Source organism: Scylla paramamosain, chromosome 1 (assembly GCF_035594125.1).
Source record: "Scylla paramamosain isolate STU-SP2022 chromosome 1, ASM3559412v1, whole genome shotgun sequence".
Classification (NCBI taxonomy): Eukaryota; Metazoa; Arthropoda; class Malacostraca; order Decapoda; family Portunidae; genus Scylla; species Scylla paramamosain.
This window is the reverse complement of record NC_087151.1, coordinates 1,123,847-1,141,473: the sequence shown is the minus strand read 5'-3', so window position 1 is coordinate 1,141,473 and position 17,627 is coordinate 1,123,847. Positions and strand designations below refer to the sequence as shown.

Here is a 17,627-nt window from a genome sequence, read left to right as displayed (position 1 = left end):
GTAGGCGTGACATTTGAAAATGAATATTTAGTTATATTTGTTTCTCAAGCCACCCTACAACAATCAATAATCTTTGCAAGGACGCCGAGAGCGTCCATGTTCGCGCAGGCGCATGCCGCTCTTTTGAAAGCCTCTCTGTGGTTGGTCAAGTTGCCTAGACGCGCTGTGCAGCTGCTTGGGATTGGGCGAGCCCCTGAGGCCGCGGCCTGGGATTGGCTGGATTGCACGGATCCCGCCGCCGCCGCCGCCGTTCTCCCACTCCTCCGGCCGCCCCGCACCGAGCACCACTCCACGCCCCGTGTTGTTCCTCTTAGGCCGCCCATTACTACAAATTTCCCAATGGCAGACCAGGAGATGGAACAGCAGGACTTCACCGAGGATTACAGCGGTGGGGACTTCCAGGAGAACGGCGCAGGAGTGGCGGAGAACCAGGAGCAGGGCGGCGAAAGCCACAGCAACGCGGTGCAGGACAGTGGCGCCGCCGACGCTCCCGGCCGGGATGATGATAGGTATGGCGGCGGGACGCGTCCTGCCTCATGATAGGTCCTGTTCTCGTTTTAGGTGCGGGGGAACAAAAGTGTTAATCAGTATTTTCACAGCAGAGGTTACGGTGCAGTAGAGTAAGTAAGGAGCTTTGTTGTGAGTAGCGCGACGCAGCAGCTCCAGCTCCCGCCCACGCCGGTCAAGCGCAGTCTCCGCCTCTGCTTGTTGCTCCCTTAATCTAGTTAACTTTTTGTCTGGTTCTGTAACCTATTTACATACATAATTCACAAAGGAAATGCGTTTTCCGTTGTCGAATTTCGAATTAATTATGGGCTAGCATGGGCAGGACTTCACTTGACGTTCATTGATTTTTCAGTATTTTAGAGCATTTTTTAAGATTTTCATATCCAAGACGCAAGAAGTCGGTCGCTTCTCTAGTAGATAACAGTCGCATCCTACATGCTAGCCTAGTTTCAGATCTTAGTAACTGGTTGTGGGGTGTTAACACCTTGCTGTATGTAACATAGTACCTCTTCCATCAAACGTTGTAAGTCTGATCAGTCTTGGTTTTGGGGCAAAAGTTTTGCATGAACCCTCTGCCTGCGACCCCACATTAACTAGGCGACTATGCTTACTGTGTCCTGCCCCGCAGCAGCGGCGCGCGGCCCCCGCCGGCGTACTGTAGTCCCCTGCCCCCCTGTGCTCTGCTCGGGTGGTCTTGACGCGAAGGGTGACTAAAAAGTGTGACCACCAAACTCAGGATTAGCGAAGTTTTGCAGAATGTAGTCCAATGTGTGTTTGTGTGCGTGTGTGTGTTTGCTGTACAGTGTAGGTCAATTATCTTGGAATGTATAATATTATTTATACAAATTGTGGTCACCATAGCCTTCATATAAAGAAGTGTTGAACACTAACAATTCTGTTCAAACCTTTCTTGCTACTGCCCGTGTGTTTTGTATATTTAGAACAAGCAGGAGGAGGAAGCATATGAAGTTGCCTTATCAGCTTACCCACTTACAGGAGTAACATTATTACATAATCTTAAAAGGCCATAGTTTTTGGATGGTAAATCATTTATTAGTTGAACATTACTGACTTCCAAAACTTCCTCTCTCTCTCTCTCTCTCTCTCTCTCTCTCTCTCTCTCTCTCTCTCTCTCTCTCTCTCTCTCTCTCTCTCTCTCTCTCTCTCTCTCTCTCTCTCTCTCTCTCCATCATGCCTAGATTTGAAATTGTTAGAACAGAATTACTTTAAATAAGAGTATACTCCTGGTAAAAATGTCAGTGATAGTTTGTCTCATGGCAAGAAGCAGCCTTTCAAAGGTTGCTGTAATCAGTGAAAATTTGTTTGGCATTTGTTGTAGATTAATAAGATCATGCAATTTTTTTAATTGCCAAAGATTAGATTGTACTGCCAAAATTTTTATTTATTTAATTTTTTTTTTTGACAATACATTGTAGGTAGAAGCAACCAGCCTGCGTGTGTGTGTAGGTTGCTGGGTCGCCTGTAAGGATCACACTTCATTTGCTGTTGCTCCTTGGTGGCTTGGTTTAAGGTTTAAGTTTTTTTTTTTTTTTTTTTTTTTTTTGAGTGGAAATATAATAAAATTTTAGTAGTTGATTTAATGAACATTCCTTAGAAGCTTTTTTGTACATATTAAAATTACTGTTGCTCTGTATGCACAAGGAAAAAATTCTGCAAAACTTTCTGATCCTGATGTTGGTTATTTGTTTTATGAATTTTAAATTCAATAGTCAAAAGTAAATTATTTTTTGGTAAGTAGAGGAATTGATCACACTTAAAAATCTGCTGAAATCATGTTTTGATTTTGGGACAGTAACTACAGTAAGTAAAGTTTCTTGCAAAATGATTAACTGGGGACCAGGATTTTAATTTGCAGTTGTGATTGCTTTTGTATTGAGTTTGTAGCTCCATGAAGTTTAGAGTACATGGGAGTCAAGGGTGGTGTGCTGATGTCTTGCCGTGTTGATCACTTCCCCTGCATTTTGAATGTCTTGCCTCAAAGCTGTCCTGTTGCTGCCATCATGAAGGTGTAACGTAACTGAAGCAGACATCAGTGGGCATCTTGCTCCAGCTGTGTGTTCTTCTTGCCCAATGGTAACGTAACGTCTCTAGGGAAGGTTCATGTGGCCAATCTCCATGGACTAATGGAGGCTCCTCTTTCCTCTAGGTGGCCGCTACTTCGGGAAGAATGTTGCCCACTTGTAGCGCATCGCATCGTCACCAGGGTATTTATCTTGTTCACCTTATGGTCCAACTTCACACACACGGTTTACCTTTCCATTTATGGTCAACTTGAGAAGCAATGGTCATCAGAGTGGTTCTTGCTGTAATGTTCTTTGCAGCATTGGCACACTTTAATACCCTTCATCAGTTTTTCCCCCCTAACTTTTTTGTTGTGTTGCCCAGACATTTCAGAGTTAATGTATATAGCAGACTGGGCAGTTGAATTTATTGTCAACTTGCTTGTCGTGCTGGAGTGGGTTAATGATTTTGAATTGCTGCCACCTAACTAGAAGCCGTAATCCAACCTAAAGGTAAAGTACTACATCCACACGATAAGCACTCCTGCAGAGATCCTTCCACGAACACCTTGGATAATGCTTTCTTTCTATTTCAGGAAACTTTTTGTTGGTGGCCTGAGCTGGGAAACCACAGAAAGTAAGTGCTGGTCTTTATGGTGCTTAGTTGTTAAAATCTGAGAATATTGATACAGTTTAGAAATAAGCATTTTCACTTGCCAAAAAAAAAAAAAGATGTATTGTAAATTCATAACTATTTATTTCTTCTTTACAGAGGAACTCCGTGAACACTTCAGCAAATATGGTGATATTGAGAGCATCAATGTCAAAACAGATCCCAACACAGGCCGGTCCAGAGGATTTGCCTTCATTGTATTCAGTTTAGGAGAGGCAGTAGACAAGGTAGGTTAATTTCATGTATGTTTTTTAATGAGATCATACCATGAATAATTTATTGACCCTTGCTGTATTAATGAGTATGGGCAGTAAGATCTTGCTGGCCTTCTTTAAAAATTTTTGCACTGTCATTTGCTTTTAAGCTAGTTAACTCTTAAATATCTATGATCATAAAGCTGAACTATCCACAAAATCTCTTGTGAAGACTTTATTGTACTGTAGCATTAATTATTAGAAAGAAAGTGAACTGCCTGTAACATGTTAACTTTTGCCTTCAGGTTATTGAAGCTGGTGACCACGTCATAAATGGCAAGAAGGTGGACCCCAAGAAAGCCAAGGCTCGCCATGGAAAGATCTTTGTTGGTGGCCTCAAACCTGAGCTATCTGATGATGACATTAAGAAATTCTTTGGGACGTTTGGTAACATCATTGAGGTGGAGATGCCATTTGATAAGCAAAAGAACCAGAGGAAAGGTTTCTGCTTCATCACCTTCGATCAGGAGGCTGTTGTTACAGATCTCTTGAAGACCCCCAAACAGAACATCAATGGACATGAAGTAGATGTCAAGAAGGCAACACCCAAGCCAGACTCCATGATGAGGGGCGGCATGCGGGGTGGTATGAGAGGCCGAGGAGGCATGAGGGGCCGGGGCAGAGGTTGGGGACATGGCTGGAACCAGGGAGGTTACGGAGGCTACAATCAAGGGGGTTATGGGGGATATGGGGGATATGGTGAGTATTGAAGATCTGACAGCACTTTGCTCTCCTTGCTAATTGTATTGCAACTCATGTTGTCTACTTGGTAATCATGTGAAATGTTAACTTATCATGCCTCGTTGGGCATTTTAGCTGATTTTGGCTCATGACAGTGTTGGGAGTTCAATATCTGATTCTTCTGATGCACTAGAAGCTACATTTGTCCATATTGTGATTGATTGCTTTTGAATGTATGGTATTCAATGTGTTAATTCTCTCTCTCTCTCTCTCTCTCTCTCTCTCTCTCTCTCTCTCTCTCTCTCTCTCTCTCTCTCTCTCTCTCTCTCTCTCTCTCTCTCTCTCTCTCTCTCTCTCTCTCTCTCTCTCTCTCTCTCTCAAGAATTAATTTTCCTTAAATATTCAACATGTTACTCTACTAAAGATATATCCACATCACTGAATCAATTCTGTTCTCCATGCCTTGCGGGATTCACATTTTTTACTTGTTCGTTTAATCAAACCTTCTCTCAACTGCAATGGTCTTAAGAATGTTCTTAGATAATTATTGTATTATCCAAATATTTTATTTTTGACACGTGTAAAATTGCTCATTTCAGGGGGGTATGACTATGGCGGTTATGGTGGTTACAGTGGCTATGGTGACTACGGTTATGGGGGTTACGGCTATAACGACTACTCTTATGGATCTGGCAACTATGGTAAGCATCAGGCTTGTGACTGTGTCATGCATGACCATACTATAATTACAAAATCATTTGCATGATATAAATGATGTGTTAATATGTTTTCATGTCATTTTGTTGATTATTGTTCTTGATTTAAAAATTGTTGAATTTGATCCCCTTGCATGTAGACCCACAGTTAGTTGTTTAGCTAGTATTTGATGGGCCAAGAGCATTGAGTTGTTGAAAACTTCAGAATTTCTTCATATCCAGTAAAGTAACATGCTGGGGTCAAACCTGTACTTTTAGTTGTTCACCGAGACTCATTATTTATGGCATTGTTGGCTATTACCAGGCGGGCAAGGGTACGGCGGGGGGAAGAGCCAACACGGTCGGCAGCAGGCGCGGCACCAGCCGTACTGATTGGCGCGAGCAAGGGCACAACTACACCACCAACTGGGATAATGGAGACACATACTAGCACCCTCACTCCCCCAGTCTTCAACTGGTCTGACAGCGTGGTACCAACCGTTGCTGACAAAAACAAGACAAAACTGAAATTGACTGGCATGCTGGACCAGATTGAAGATTTTTCTAGACAATGGAATACTGAGCCAGTCTTGCAGCACGGCAAACTTCCCAGGAATCGAAGGCTTTGTTCTGCCGGAATGAATTTATCCTGGGCTCTGGATGGCCACAGGGTTGTTCCAGCGGGTCATGGAGCCTTCATCGTTATAGATGCGTTGGCTTTTTATGTGGGACTGGTGTGACCTAGTGTGTGTGCCTACTGTGGTGGAGATCACAAATTAGTATTGTGAACTTTTTTTCTGTGGCTTACAGGCAGTTCCCCAATGAGGGTATAAATCTGTCAAAGTATTGAAACCAGAACTACCCTAAGGTTTTATTTAGTCATTCTTGAAATAAGTTTCAATTTTTATCGAACACATGGCAGCCTGCCAGCTAAATTTTCAGAGAGTCTGGAAATTATCAAATTTGTATTATTTTTTGTACTGACAACCAATACACATAGTAGGTATATCAGGTGTTTCTTTCCACCCAAGTTTGACTAGTGTGTGAGGAAGGAGCATCAGAGTCGTGTTGCTGTTATACTTGTCAGATGTACAAAATGAATTACTTTAGTCAGGTAACTTAATACGTGCACTGTTACGAGTATTTAGTATATTTTGGAACCCCCTTCCAGTATTAATAAACTGTCAATTTTGACCTGTTATTACTCCTTTGCCTGACAACAATCTGGATTGAAATAAAGAGAAAAGATTGCTTTGTGCAGCCTGTTACTTTATTTCTGAGGTTACTTTAGTGCTTTTCTAATCACTATTTTTTTCAAGTAATCTACAATGAAACTTTTCTTCTTACTTCACAATACAGATCGTCTTTCCTGATGGTACGTAAGTAAACGAGTGATAAATTTACAGAGTTCATGATTGCACTGAAAGTATTCTAGTACTGTAAGATAAGGTTTTGGTTGAAGTATTTGTGGTGCAGTGGGAAGATTCTATTATATGACTGGGGGACCTGTGTCATGTTTGTCTGGGGCCTCAATGCAAGTTTCATTATAGTTTTGCGGGAAACGCCCTTTTTGCTCGATTAGCTGGTTTTTGGCGCCACAACGTTGCAGCCGAAAATACTCGAGGTTAATGCCCCCTGGTTAAAACTTAGCGACGCCACAGAAAAAGCCCATATGGGTTAGTTCCTTTACACTAGGGTAGCTTGTATACATAAATGTATTACACTTGTTTAATCGTTAGTAAATCACAGGTGATTAGATAACATACGTGTCAGGTAATTGCTTCCTCTCATAGAAAACCTAATCAGTTTTTTTCTTGAGATTATCATTACAGATGCATAAAAAAATATTACTAAACGGTATTATCATTATGATTTATATAGTAATCAAGAGGAAAGTATAGGTAATGATATAACAAAGTGGCATAAGATATGTCGGTAGTGTTGGCAACAGTGCTAGCAGGGGAAGGCAAGGCAAACCGTGCGTTGCCAGACCTACCGAAATGTCATGGATCTACCGAAATTTGTCATGAATCTTATTTACAGAATCATGTTAGTTTTCAGCAGAGCTAAACTTTATTTTCACTATAATTCTGTGTAAGATCATTTCACTAATATGTTCATCTCTTCGTCCATTGATCATCTGCAAGTCCCAAGATACATTCAATCTTTCAAACAATACATTTAATTTTTCATAATATGATCTATTAATTACTGAGAGCATTGATAACTGATATATATATATATATATATATATATATATATATATATATATATATATATATATATATATATATATATATATATATATATATATATATATATATATATATATATATATATATATTTTACTGAAACATCAAGCTCCTGAAAATATACCGTGATACCGAAAATCTGAGAGGAAATCTTGAGAAACCCAGCCCTCACAACTGGCAACACTGTCGGCCATGTGTTTGTTTGGCGGTGAAATGGCGGCCACGCGGGGGTCACCATCAGTTTAAATTTACCGCTAACACGCCGCCGCCACAGGGGGGGACTGGACGATACACTACTGAGGACGAGGGGAGGGCACAATGGAGTACGACATGATCCTGCCGGCGGTGACAGGAGCCTCGGGAGTGTTTGCTGGGTGTGCTGTGCTCTATAGCAAACTGAGGTGAGGCGCTGGCATGTCACAAACCTATCCTTTGCTCCTCCTCCCTGTGACTGATAGCTTAGGGGTTTTCAGGGACTAAAGATATTATTATTTGGGTTATCTGTCCTCTGTAACAAGCTGAGGTGATGCGGTGTCAAGTCCTGTATCCGTGTTGCTCCTTGCCTGGGTGGGTCATGTTCTTGAAATTTTGAGGGTTTCGTCAGGAGTGTTTTCAAAGGCTGACTGAAATATTATTTGGGTTTACTTATTGTGCTGCCCTCTCTAGCAGGTTTGAGTGAGGCGGCTTATATTTGCCCTTGGCCCTCGTCCCTGTGGCTATGCACATTTTAAATTCTCAGGTTTCGTCAGGAGTGTTTTCTTAAGGCCAGAAAGATTAATAGGTAGGTTCCCTTAATGTGGTGTTTTGCAGAAAGCAGAAGCGGATTGTCATAAACTTATCCTTGGCCTTTTTGTGGATTTTGTTAGTTTTGTTGATATGCTGCAGCAATCAGTAGTCAGCCTCGTACTACCTATATTTTGAAGCTCCTGAGGTGTTGCTAGGAAGATGCACCTGTGAGTGACTAGTTGGTGAGAGAGAGAGAACCTTTGGCGGTAATTGTCTAGAGTCCTTACCGGGCCTTATTACTGGTCTATTCACTTCAATTCTTTTACACATACCTTCACATGCACCTAAAACATCATTTTAAAGTGGGGGACAAATGCCCCCTTCCCTCTAGTCGGTTAGGTTAGGTTAGGTTAGGTTAGGTTAGGGTAATTGTCTAGAGTCCTTACCGGGCCTTATTACTGGTCTATTCACTTCAATTCTTTTACACATACCTTCACATGCACCTAAAACCTAACCTAACCTAACCTAACCTAACCTAACCTAACCTAACCGACTAGAGGGAAGGGGGCATTTGTCCCCCACTTTAAAATGATGTTTTAGGTGCATGTGAAGGTATGTGTAAAAGAATTGAAGTGAATAGACCAGTAATAAGGCCCGGTAAGGACTCTAGACAATTACCCCTTTGGCTAGGTAAAAGGTACAGCAAGATGCGTCACAGGTAGTGTTGCATGCATTCTTATCAGGCTTCAGGTATTATTTTAGATTTACACTATCATAATCTACAACATTGGGAATGTGATTTTCGCATACCTTAATGGAGTCTAAGAAACTTTATCTTTCAGAGTTATCGTGGGAAATCCATAGTTTTCAAAATATTCACCTTTTCCCCACAGGCACTTCACAAAAAATTCCCTAGACCCAATCCTGTAGGATAAGTTAGGTTAGATTAGTATCCCTGAGTGGATTCCAGGGGAATACAGCCCTCTGGTTAGGTTAGGAGCCCTGAAGGGGCTATTTTAGGGGGATTATGGTGTGAATCTAAAAATTTACTGGCTTCCATTACATTAATGTAAGCTGCCCTGCCTCTGAGCGTGCATGTGATCCACAGAGTAGTATTTGTAGGTGTTATGCAAGCACACAGGATTGGAGGATGCAGTTTTCAGGAACAGTGTGGTTTATTCTATTGCTTGTTTTCATTTTATTGTTTCTCTAGTTTCTTGCTCTGAAAACCCGTAGATATAACCATCTGCATGTGTTGGGTCCCACTGTTTGAAATGGTTTGAGCCCCTGCAGCTCTTTTAGGAGACATCTAGGGGAGATGCAGCCCTCCAATTACTACGATATTACTCAGGCTATTACCCTCACCTATCATGAATGTTATCACCCTTGATCTCCTAGAAGGTTACAGACAGCTTCATCTTATAACTAACTAAGGTAAAATTGCAGTTTTAAACAATATTCTAATGTTATCACCTTTGATCTAGAAGGTTACAGACAGCTTCATCTTATAACTAACTAAGGTAAAATTGCAGTTTTAAACAATATTCTAGTTTCTTTTCTCTTGTTTTTCTTATGTCTCAAGGTATAAGATGGAATTACAAATTTGTCACAGTAATGCTGGCATTTAGGTGCTTTGCAGAAACATTGGGAAATTAGTTCATAATAGGGTTTTCCTTTGATAAAACAAAATTTATTATGAATGACCTGCAATCTGTGTGATTTTTGTAGTCTTAAGTGTTGAATGTTAATCCATGTACACTCCTTTCCAGGCCTCACTTCCCTGTTAAAGTCAACTGCTGGTTTTGTAACAAGGACACCAAAGTAGCATTCAGGCAGCGAGAGAGTTGGTTCTGTCCATCATGTCAGCAGTATAATGGCTTTACAGAGGTGAGGGACTACCTGTTTTATCTGTATCGCTTCATGTAGTATTATCAGCTTGTATATGGCATATCTTGAGAAGGGAGAAGGACCATATCCTCAGAGGAGCATTGAAAGATATTAGTTGGAAGAAGACCAGTGAGAGTATCCTACTTTCGCCTATAAAAATATTAGTATTTGGAATCCAACTAAAGAATTACCATTGAGTTTGTTACTAAAAAATGTTAGCTTGGATAATCCCATGACAAGAGGCCATTATATTAACAGGTTTTGAGAGAGAGACTTATACATTTAGTTTTTGTAATGAGACATGCACATATTTTGTTTTTGTAATGAGAGACACTGTGATACAGTGGGACCATGCTCACTTTTGTGCCGAGGGGTCCTCAGTCCCATGAGTTTGAATCCTGGCCATGGGCTGAGGATAAGAAGGGCATCCACTCTGGGTAACAATTCCCAATGCCAAATCAGAGTCCTTCATTAGGAGGCACTGTCTTAACCCTTACAGATTAGGGGAACCAGACTTAAAACAAAAACAATGAGAGACACAAATTTTGGCTTCCAGGATGGGGATTACAATCGAGACCTGCCTGCTCAGTACTGTGAGAGTTTGAACGTGACGTCACGGAAGCACACTGAAGGGCGTAACAGGGATCAGCCCACACTGGCCCTGGGGAATGGGTTGTGTCAGACATGCAATCTCAACCAGACCCTCAAAGTCCGTGCCCTGGCTGACTACACTCCCATCCGTGCAGATAATTATGACAAAGAAATTGAAGATTACAGGTATGTGTGATAAGACAAGGAATCAAAGCAGGTGAGGATGTCTTTAAAGATCTACAACTTCTTTTGTTCACTTTAAGAGGTTGAGCAATATTTTCATTACCAGTTTCTGAAGAGCTTATTCATATTATGAATTATACACCTGTATTGCAATTTTAATAGAAAGCGAGTTCATTACCAGATATTCTTGCCACATGTAGATACAATTAATAAAATTAGGAAAAGATGGGATGGCTGTGCCTTAAGAGAAGGACATTTGTTATTGTAGTTCTGTGGAGGTGAGAGCCTTTGAGGGATGTTTGCCCTCCCTATGTAAATGAGCAAATCAGATGGAGGTCAGGCAGTTGTCATATGCCTTGTTGGGGAATCTGTTGCAGCAACTGGTGGATACTTAGTAATCATTAATTGGTATTCTCCTTCAGAAAGAGGCTAGAAAAGACTTACAGCCTGTGTCGAGCATGTGAGGCAACACTACATCAAACACTTGGCAAACAAGATTCCTGGCTCAAGCCAAAGCTTATATCATGGAGGCTTAAGATGACAGCAGAGAACAAGGCCAAGCTGGTGGTGGTGAGTAGTGCTGCTTATATAGTATTGGTATTCATGCAGCTTATATGATACTTCGATGGTGACAAGTTCTCAGATGTAACTAGTTTGGAGAGAGAGGGAGTGACGAGATTAGAGAAATTAAGGTAATATTTCCTTTTCCAGAACTCTCACAGGGGTTACCGAGGGACCTCTTTCCTCCTGCACCTGCTGCGCTTCATGGGGCTGCTGATCTCTCTGACGCTGTTCCTGTGTAACCTTCACCATCTTCAGAAAGACTCTGGCAATTGTCTAGTGGAGCTGGACTTTGGTCTGGGTCTTGAGCAGCACCTGGAGGCCCTCTACCTGTTTGTCTCCCCCCTTGTGATAGCTGGACTTGCACTCCTCCTTCTCAGCATATTTGGCTCTGGAAAGGAAATTTTATTGGTGAGTGTTACCATTGTCATCTTTTGATTTATCACACATGTTTTTCTTTTTGAGGTTGGATGACTTATGTGTTCCTTCCTCACAAATGTTGATGTGAGGGCACCTTGTGTTTTTGTAGTTCTTCAAGTTAGCTCATTGACTAAATGTTATTCATTGATCTTCACAGGTATCAGATGCCATAACAAGCTTCATGTGGGTTGGTCTTTTGGCTCTCAGTTCATCAAAGCAACTGATGTCAAATAAGGATTACAACTCACTTCAGGTATGTTGATTGCATATTATCTTTTTTCATCTTGATTTTCACCAAAGTTTACATTTAGGATGGAGGATGAATGCTATAGGGACATACAGATTTGCCTGGTTGATGTGATGGTGTCTGGGACACCACCACATGATGCTCCCACTTCACATAAGTCTTTAGTTTTGGGCACCTCTGAGGGCTGTAGTAGGGGATGGAAAAATGTATGACATGCTTGGCTACTTGTCCGGTATAGATTAATTTGCTTCCATTTTATTCTTGCACTGATTATCTGTATCTTATTTATCTATAATGATTTATTTATTTATTTATTTATTTTATTTATTTATTTATTTTTTCACCATATCCTCTCCCATATTTCAGTGTACAAGTCACATTTTGCATTGTTACTAGAATCATATGTTAAGTTGCTCCAGTCCTAGGCTTAAATAGGTTTACTGTCCAACATAATTTTCATGTTTCTCCAAAAAGCACATGTAGTTTCTCCTTTACTAAGAAGGTTGGTCCTGGCTGCACTTTCTATGGTCAGGTGAGAAGAATACTGCCACCATATTCTCTGGTGAAAAACATGATTTAAAGGGATTGAGCACAGAGTCTTGGAATTCTTCTTTCAACCATGAGATGAGATTTGATAACTTATCTCAGCAAGCCCTCCTTAATGCAGGATAGCCTGGTACATAGATAGACAAGTTGCCAGTGGAAGTGTCTCCACCATACTGCCATCATCCCATTCACAAGATGCAGGGAGTACAGAAGTGTTTTCAGTGTTTTGTCTTTACCTAGGTGCTGGTGTCTGGAGCAACCGTCCTCTTCACTGCCTGGACTCTAGTCATACCAAGGAGCACCAGTGGAACCAAGTTAATGTCAAAACACATTCTCAATAAGTATGTGGTTCGTAGCGGCTTATCACTTCTTTGTCTTTAGTTGCCATTGTTCTGTTTCTGGTTTTAAATGAAAAATTTTATTGCTTGTCTATTTTGTGTGTATGTCTGGGTGTGTGTTGAGTTGGTGGTTTTTTGGAATTTCACTTATGTAGTTGTAGTATAAAGGGTCTGAGCTACATTTGTGGGATTTTGTCTCTGTAGTTAATGTGTATACATCCTTTTGCCTCAGTTACCTCTTCTGGTCTATGTCAGATATTTTTTTTATAGTATTCGTAATGTAATATGTGTTTCAGTGATTTTGTATACAGTATGCAGTATATAAAGCAGATGTTTCCAAACTGGAGTAGATTATTATCCCTATTGGGGTAATTTGTTCTTTTCTGCATCATGATCACAGAAAAAAACTGAAAGATGAAATTTACATTTACCATATTCTCAAAAATTATATAATAAGGTATTTTTAGCACAGTCTTTTGTGTACTGACTCATACAAAATTTAGTCATTGAAGTAGCAACAGCCTAATCATTCTATTCAATCAAAATAATGAAAAGAAAAGCACTTGAAACTAGAAGAAAGTTTGTACTGTACCCGAAAATAGAGGGAAGTTTGTACTGTGCCTGAAAATAGAGAAGTTTGTATTGTGCTTGAAAATAGATGGAAGTTTGTACTGTGCCTAAATTGCCTGAAAATAGATGGAAGTTTGTAGTGTGCCTGAATTGCGAACCTAAAAATTCAGCACACAGCAGGGACATGCCATCACAACACTGGTGGGAAGCCTACCAGACACATTGCACAACTGGACCTGGCATAATTTGGGTGGTATAGATTGGTCCTCTGCCCCAGAGGCCTTGTGTGAGAGAGAATGCTTATGAATGTGATGCATGTAGCTACACTCTATCCATTTTATTTATTAATCTAAAATACTGCCTTATGTGACTGGAACTCATTCAAGACATTTTAGGAATTATATTTATCATACTCTGGCATTCTACTTATAAAAGTTTTTTTTACTTATAATTCTTAACCATTAACCTTTTTGTGTAAGAAAGTGTAGAAACTATGGTGCAGTTACATATATTTTTCTTTGTTATTCTAGGAGTGGAGTAAGTGAAACTTTAAGTAGCAGATTGGATGACTCGCAGAACACCCTCAGTGCAAGTATCATTGATGAGCCACTGAATTTGCCCTCCCCTGAGGTGCCTCACATGAGCAGTGCATCACCCAGCACTCCTCAGCCCTCCAGTGAGAATCTCGTAGCTGCTGACCTGGCTGCCACAACTCAGGATCTGGACACCACATTGGGCAGCCTCAAGATTAGCACTCCCCTTAAAGCTAATGCAAAGAACCAATCCATTACATCTTTCTCCCCTCGGCTGCTGTTCTCAGAAAAACCAGGTTATAATCCAAAGCTCAGTGGTTCCTACTGCATCCAGAAGAACCTAGTAAGTCCCCCTCGTCTCTCTACCAAGAACATCACCCAGTCTTCCTGGGTGGCTGGTGGTTACTGGGGCCACCCAGTCAGTCCAGCTCGTGATGTCTCTTCCCACCCAGTTGTGTCACCCTTCAATCAGGTTCCTCCCTCCACCCCTCCCTACCCTCTGTCTCGATCATCCAGCCAGAGTTCGGGGTTTGTTTCTCAGGGCAGTGGGCCAACCACATACAGGAGCCAGGGACCCTTTAGCCTGCCTAATTCCCGACACGGCTCTCACTGTGGGGACTTTGACCATGGTTCAGTGTTGTCAGAACCTGCCTATAAGTCTTGGGGAGGTGCTCCTACACTGTATCCGTCTGATTCTGTCTCCCAGTGTGGCCGTTCTGTGCATCCCAGCCAGTCCAAGAGTGATGCTCAATCACTGCACAGCTACAGCTCTGCTTACTCTGATTCTTTAAGGTACACTCCTCCTTCTCCCATTGCTAACAGCTCCTTCCTGTATCACACCAACCAAGGCAATCTTAGTGATACCTCCATGAGTGATGGCCATCTAGGAAATGGGACTGTGCTGGAGGGAAGAGAAGGAAGTGTAAAGTCTTTCACTTCAACCAAATATGACCAGAATTTGATTTTTAGCTGTCGTAATCCCTGGTTTGCCTTTTTCTTGGGGATGAGCTTTGCAGCAAATGGTTTCCTAGTCGCTTTGCTCTACTTACGTGCAGATATACAAATGTTTCTTGGGAGTTGAGGTCGGATGTAATTTAAGAAATATTACTAACTTTCTTGCATTTCTTTCAGACTTCGCTAAGCCTCTTGCTATTTTCTTCAGAATATTTATGTGATATCTGAAGAACTGAAAAATCGTAAAAGTATTGTAGTACAAACTTTCAAATGGACAGCTCAGAAGAGAAATTAGACTTTTTACATTGTTCTTGCCATAGGAAATACAAAAGTGACTCAGGATTTGAAGATCTGAGTATAGTATTTCTCTTTTAATCATTCCAGTAATGTGTATATGTGACATCTAACTGTGATAGTTTCTGTCATGATTTGCATTGAATGGGACCATAGGTTATTACCATTACCTCACTGATTACTGAGAAAATTTTCAGAAGCCTTCCTGTATGTTAATGACATGTTCAAGCTTTTCTGAGTGTTGTTGATATTCTGTGATACTGACTAATGATGATGCCCACTACAAAGAAATTGTGTATAACTATATTACTTGACTTTGGTTAAGGAGAAATAAAAGTGGTAATTTTTTATAATACATTGGAGCATCTCTGGGTGGGGTGTCAGTTTAGTGAAGCATCAGGCCAGTTTGTTGTCACTGTATGTATTGAATAGTTTGTCAAGAACTTGTTGATGTGATTTTAGTTTTTATTTCTACATATTGTTTTTAATGATCTGCCAAGGTGTGGTGTACATATGCAAAATGTGAATGAAAGTTTGTTGAAATTACCAATAACTTTATAGTAGGAGAACAGTTGTTGATACCTGTTTACAGAACAAAATAACTTAATACTCCGAATGTCATGGCATTATCTTGATTTTGTAATATACCCATACTGTTGTGGTCTGATCTAGCAGACTGCTTTCTCCATGTAGCTGAATACATTTAGCCCAGCTAGAACTCTTGAGTCATTAGACATTAAGGTGTGTGTGTCTAGTGTATGTGTCACCCACAGTCATCACTGCCATTCAATTCCTTTTCTCAAATGGTTGTACTTAGAGATGTCACTGTCTCTCTAAATGACCTCGCAGGTTTAATGTTGAATTAGTTTTTGATTTTTTGTTTTAACTTTGATTGTTGTAGTAATGTGGAGTTCATTTTACACTTCAAGAACATTTTCAGTGCCATCAACATTTTAACTTGTGAAATTGTAAGTTACTGATAGACAATGAGCAATTCTGAACTTTTAACAAACTTTTAATCCTCTCGGGGTTTGCAGAGTTAGTGTGAAGTAGATTAATTGTCTGCATTTTTGTAAGAACATCAGGGTTCTTGTTCTTCAGGTGAGGAAGTTTGTTTTGCGAGATGAACATTTCTTCACCTGGGGAGCCACTCTAATATTTCTCATGTTATTGCATTTACAAAGTAAGGATGAATATTTATATATTTATTTTGTGTGTAATATGGTTGATTTGTTTTCAAGATATGTATGCCCAGGGAAGCTCATGGATTTTGTAAAACCTTAATAAAAGGCCTCAGTTGTCATGAAAATAAATTTATTGATATCTTAATATTTTGAAATTTATTTACATTTATTGGTGCATAACCCATAAATATTTCTTTTAGAATGTAGGGGAACATCATAGAAAGAATAGATTTAACAAGATTGAACAAGACTTCGAATATTTGGAAGCACACACATACACACTAATCTTTCAGTGGTGTTATATTTCTTTCCATTCAAAACTTCCTTTTTATGACCATGGCCACAAATTTGCAAGACGTGTCCAATCCAGACATGTGCAGCAGTAAAACAAATGCAGCATTAGGGAAGAGGAAAAACATTCAAATAATCGACCACTCATGAACTACAATAGATTTGATAAGTACTTTTGGATGGCCTCTTTAATCTCGTGCCTGGATTGCAAGGATAGTTATGTACATAATCGTTCACGTGAAAACACTGAGGCTGAAAGACGTCTGGAATTACTGTATGGTGGTTAAGAAAGAGCTTCCTCATCTACTATCAACCTTGTTAGTTGAGTAATAGCATGATATTACATATTTGTTGGTTCCCCATAAAGAGCAGGTGTATCAAAAGTTTATAGAATAGATACAAACCACGTTATCCTATCACGATTACCCTTAACAGATTGCAATGTATGTTACTAGGGTTTTCATTGGTGTTTGTGATTCTGGTGATGGTTTGACAAGGATTCTACCCGGTATGTGAATGTGAAGCAAGGGATTACAACTGGTCTGCTCTGTAGCAAATGTGTTACATGGGAGAAGAGAAAACGTAAAACATGTAATGCTAGATTATGAGACGTATGGCAGAGACAGGACTGATATGATGTGACTAACCATGAGTGAATTGGGGTATATAATAGAAATGACAGGATAGAGAAAGCATGAAGGGAATGGATGGTGTTACTGCTGGAATTGTATAGAAAGACGAGTGAAAAGATAACTGAGGACGAGAAAGAGTACTTGAAGGAAATTTGGTATGCTAGATGTAGATATTACCCTCATGGTAGATTCGGTTTTGTTTCTGTGCAAGATTAAGTCACCAGGGATATATATATATATATATATATATATATATATATATATATATATATATATATATATATATATATATATATATATATATATATATATATATATATATATATATATATATATATATATATATATGTGTGTGTGTGTGTGTGTGTGTGTGTGTGTGTGTGTGTGTGTGTGTTGAAAGGTATGTATGTTTTGGTGTATATATATAATAAAATACAGTGTTTTTTTTGTGTGTATTTGGGGGTGTATATGTGTATGTATGTATGTATGTGTGTATGTGTTTATATGTATGTATGTAGCGTGTATGTTCTGTTTCCGTGTGTGTGTATGATATAATTACCGTATTTTTAGCATATATATATATATAT

At 40.0% G+C, this 17,627-nt stretch overlaps 2 protein-coding genes across 2 annotated transcripts; both read left to right on the top strand.

Annotated features, from left to right (window-relative positions):
* The first annotated feature begins 81 nt into the window (after positions 1–81).
* LOC135110497 (RNA-binding protein squid-like) lies at positions 82–6,025 on the top strand. Its single transcript, XM_064022911.1, has 6 exons — positions 82–509; positions 3,125–3,165; positions 3,301–3,428; positions 3,701–4,154; positions 4,736–4,837; positions 5,157–6,025. The coding sequence occupies exons 1-6, from the start codon at positions 97–99 to the stop codon at positions 5,222–5,224; spliced, it is 1,206 nt and encodes a 401-aa protein (XP_063878981.1). The 5' UTR covers positions 82–96; the 3' UTR covers positions 5,225–6,025.
* A 1,242-nt stretch (positions 6,026–7,267) lies between these two features.
* On the top strand, positions 7,268–16,262 carry LOC135110428 (transmembrane protein 201 homolog). The gene is made up of 8 exons (XM_064022795.1): positions 7,268–7,484; positions 9,579–9,696; positions 10,253–10,473; positions 10,893–11,040; positions 11,182–11,442; positions 11,609–11,704; positions 12,485–12,585; positions 13,683–16,262. The coding sequence occupies exons 1-8, from the start codon at positions 7,402–7,404 to the stop codon at positions 14,764–14,766; spliced, it is 2,112 nt and encodes a 703-aa protein (XP_063878865.1). The 5' UTR covers positions 7,268–7,401; the 3' UTR covers positions 14,767–16,262.
* The last annotated feature ends 1,365 nt before the right edge of the window (positions 16,263–17,627 follow it).

Excerpts from the sequence above, each read along its gene's own strand:
- LOC135110497 (XM_064022911.1), top strand. The coding sequence starts at position 97 with ATGTTCGCGCAGGCGCATGCCGCTCTTTTGAAAGCCTCTCTGTGGTTG. Across the intron at positions 510-3,124 it reads CCCGGCCGGGATGATGATAG|GAAACTTTTTGTTGGTGGCC; the intron begins GTATGGCGGCGG and ends TTTCTATTTCAG. Across the intron at positions 4,838-5,156 it reads TTATGGATCTGGCAACTATG|GCGGGCAAGGGTACGGCGGG; the intron begins GTAAGCATCAGG and ends GGCTATTACCAG.
- LOC135110428 (XM_064022795.1), top strand. The coding sequence starts at position 7,402 with ATGGAGTACGACATGATCCTGCCGGCGGTGACAGGAGCCTCGGGAGTG. Across the intron at positions 11,041-11,181 it reads ACAAGGCCAAGCTGGTGGTG|AACTCTCACAGGGGTTACCG; the intron begins GTGAGTAGTGCT and ends TTCCTTTTCCAG. Across the intron at positions 11,443-11,608 it reads CTGGAAAGGAAATTTTATTG|GTATCAGATGCCATAACAAG; the intron begins GTGAGTGTTACC and ends TGATCTTCACAG.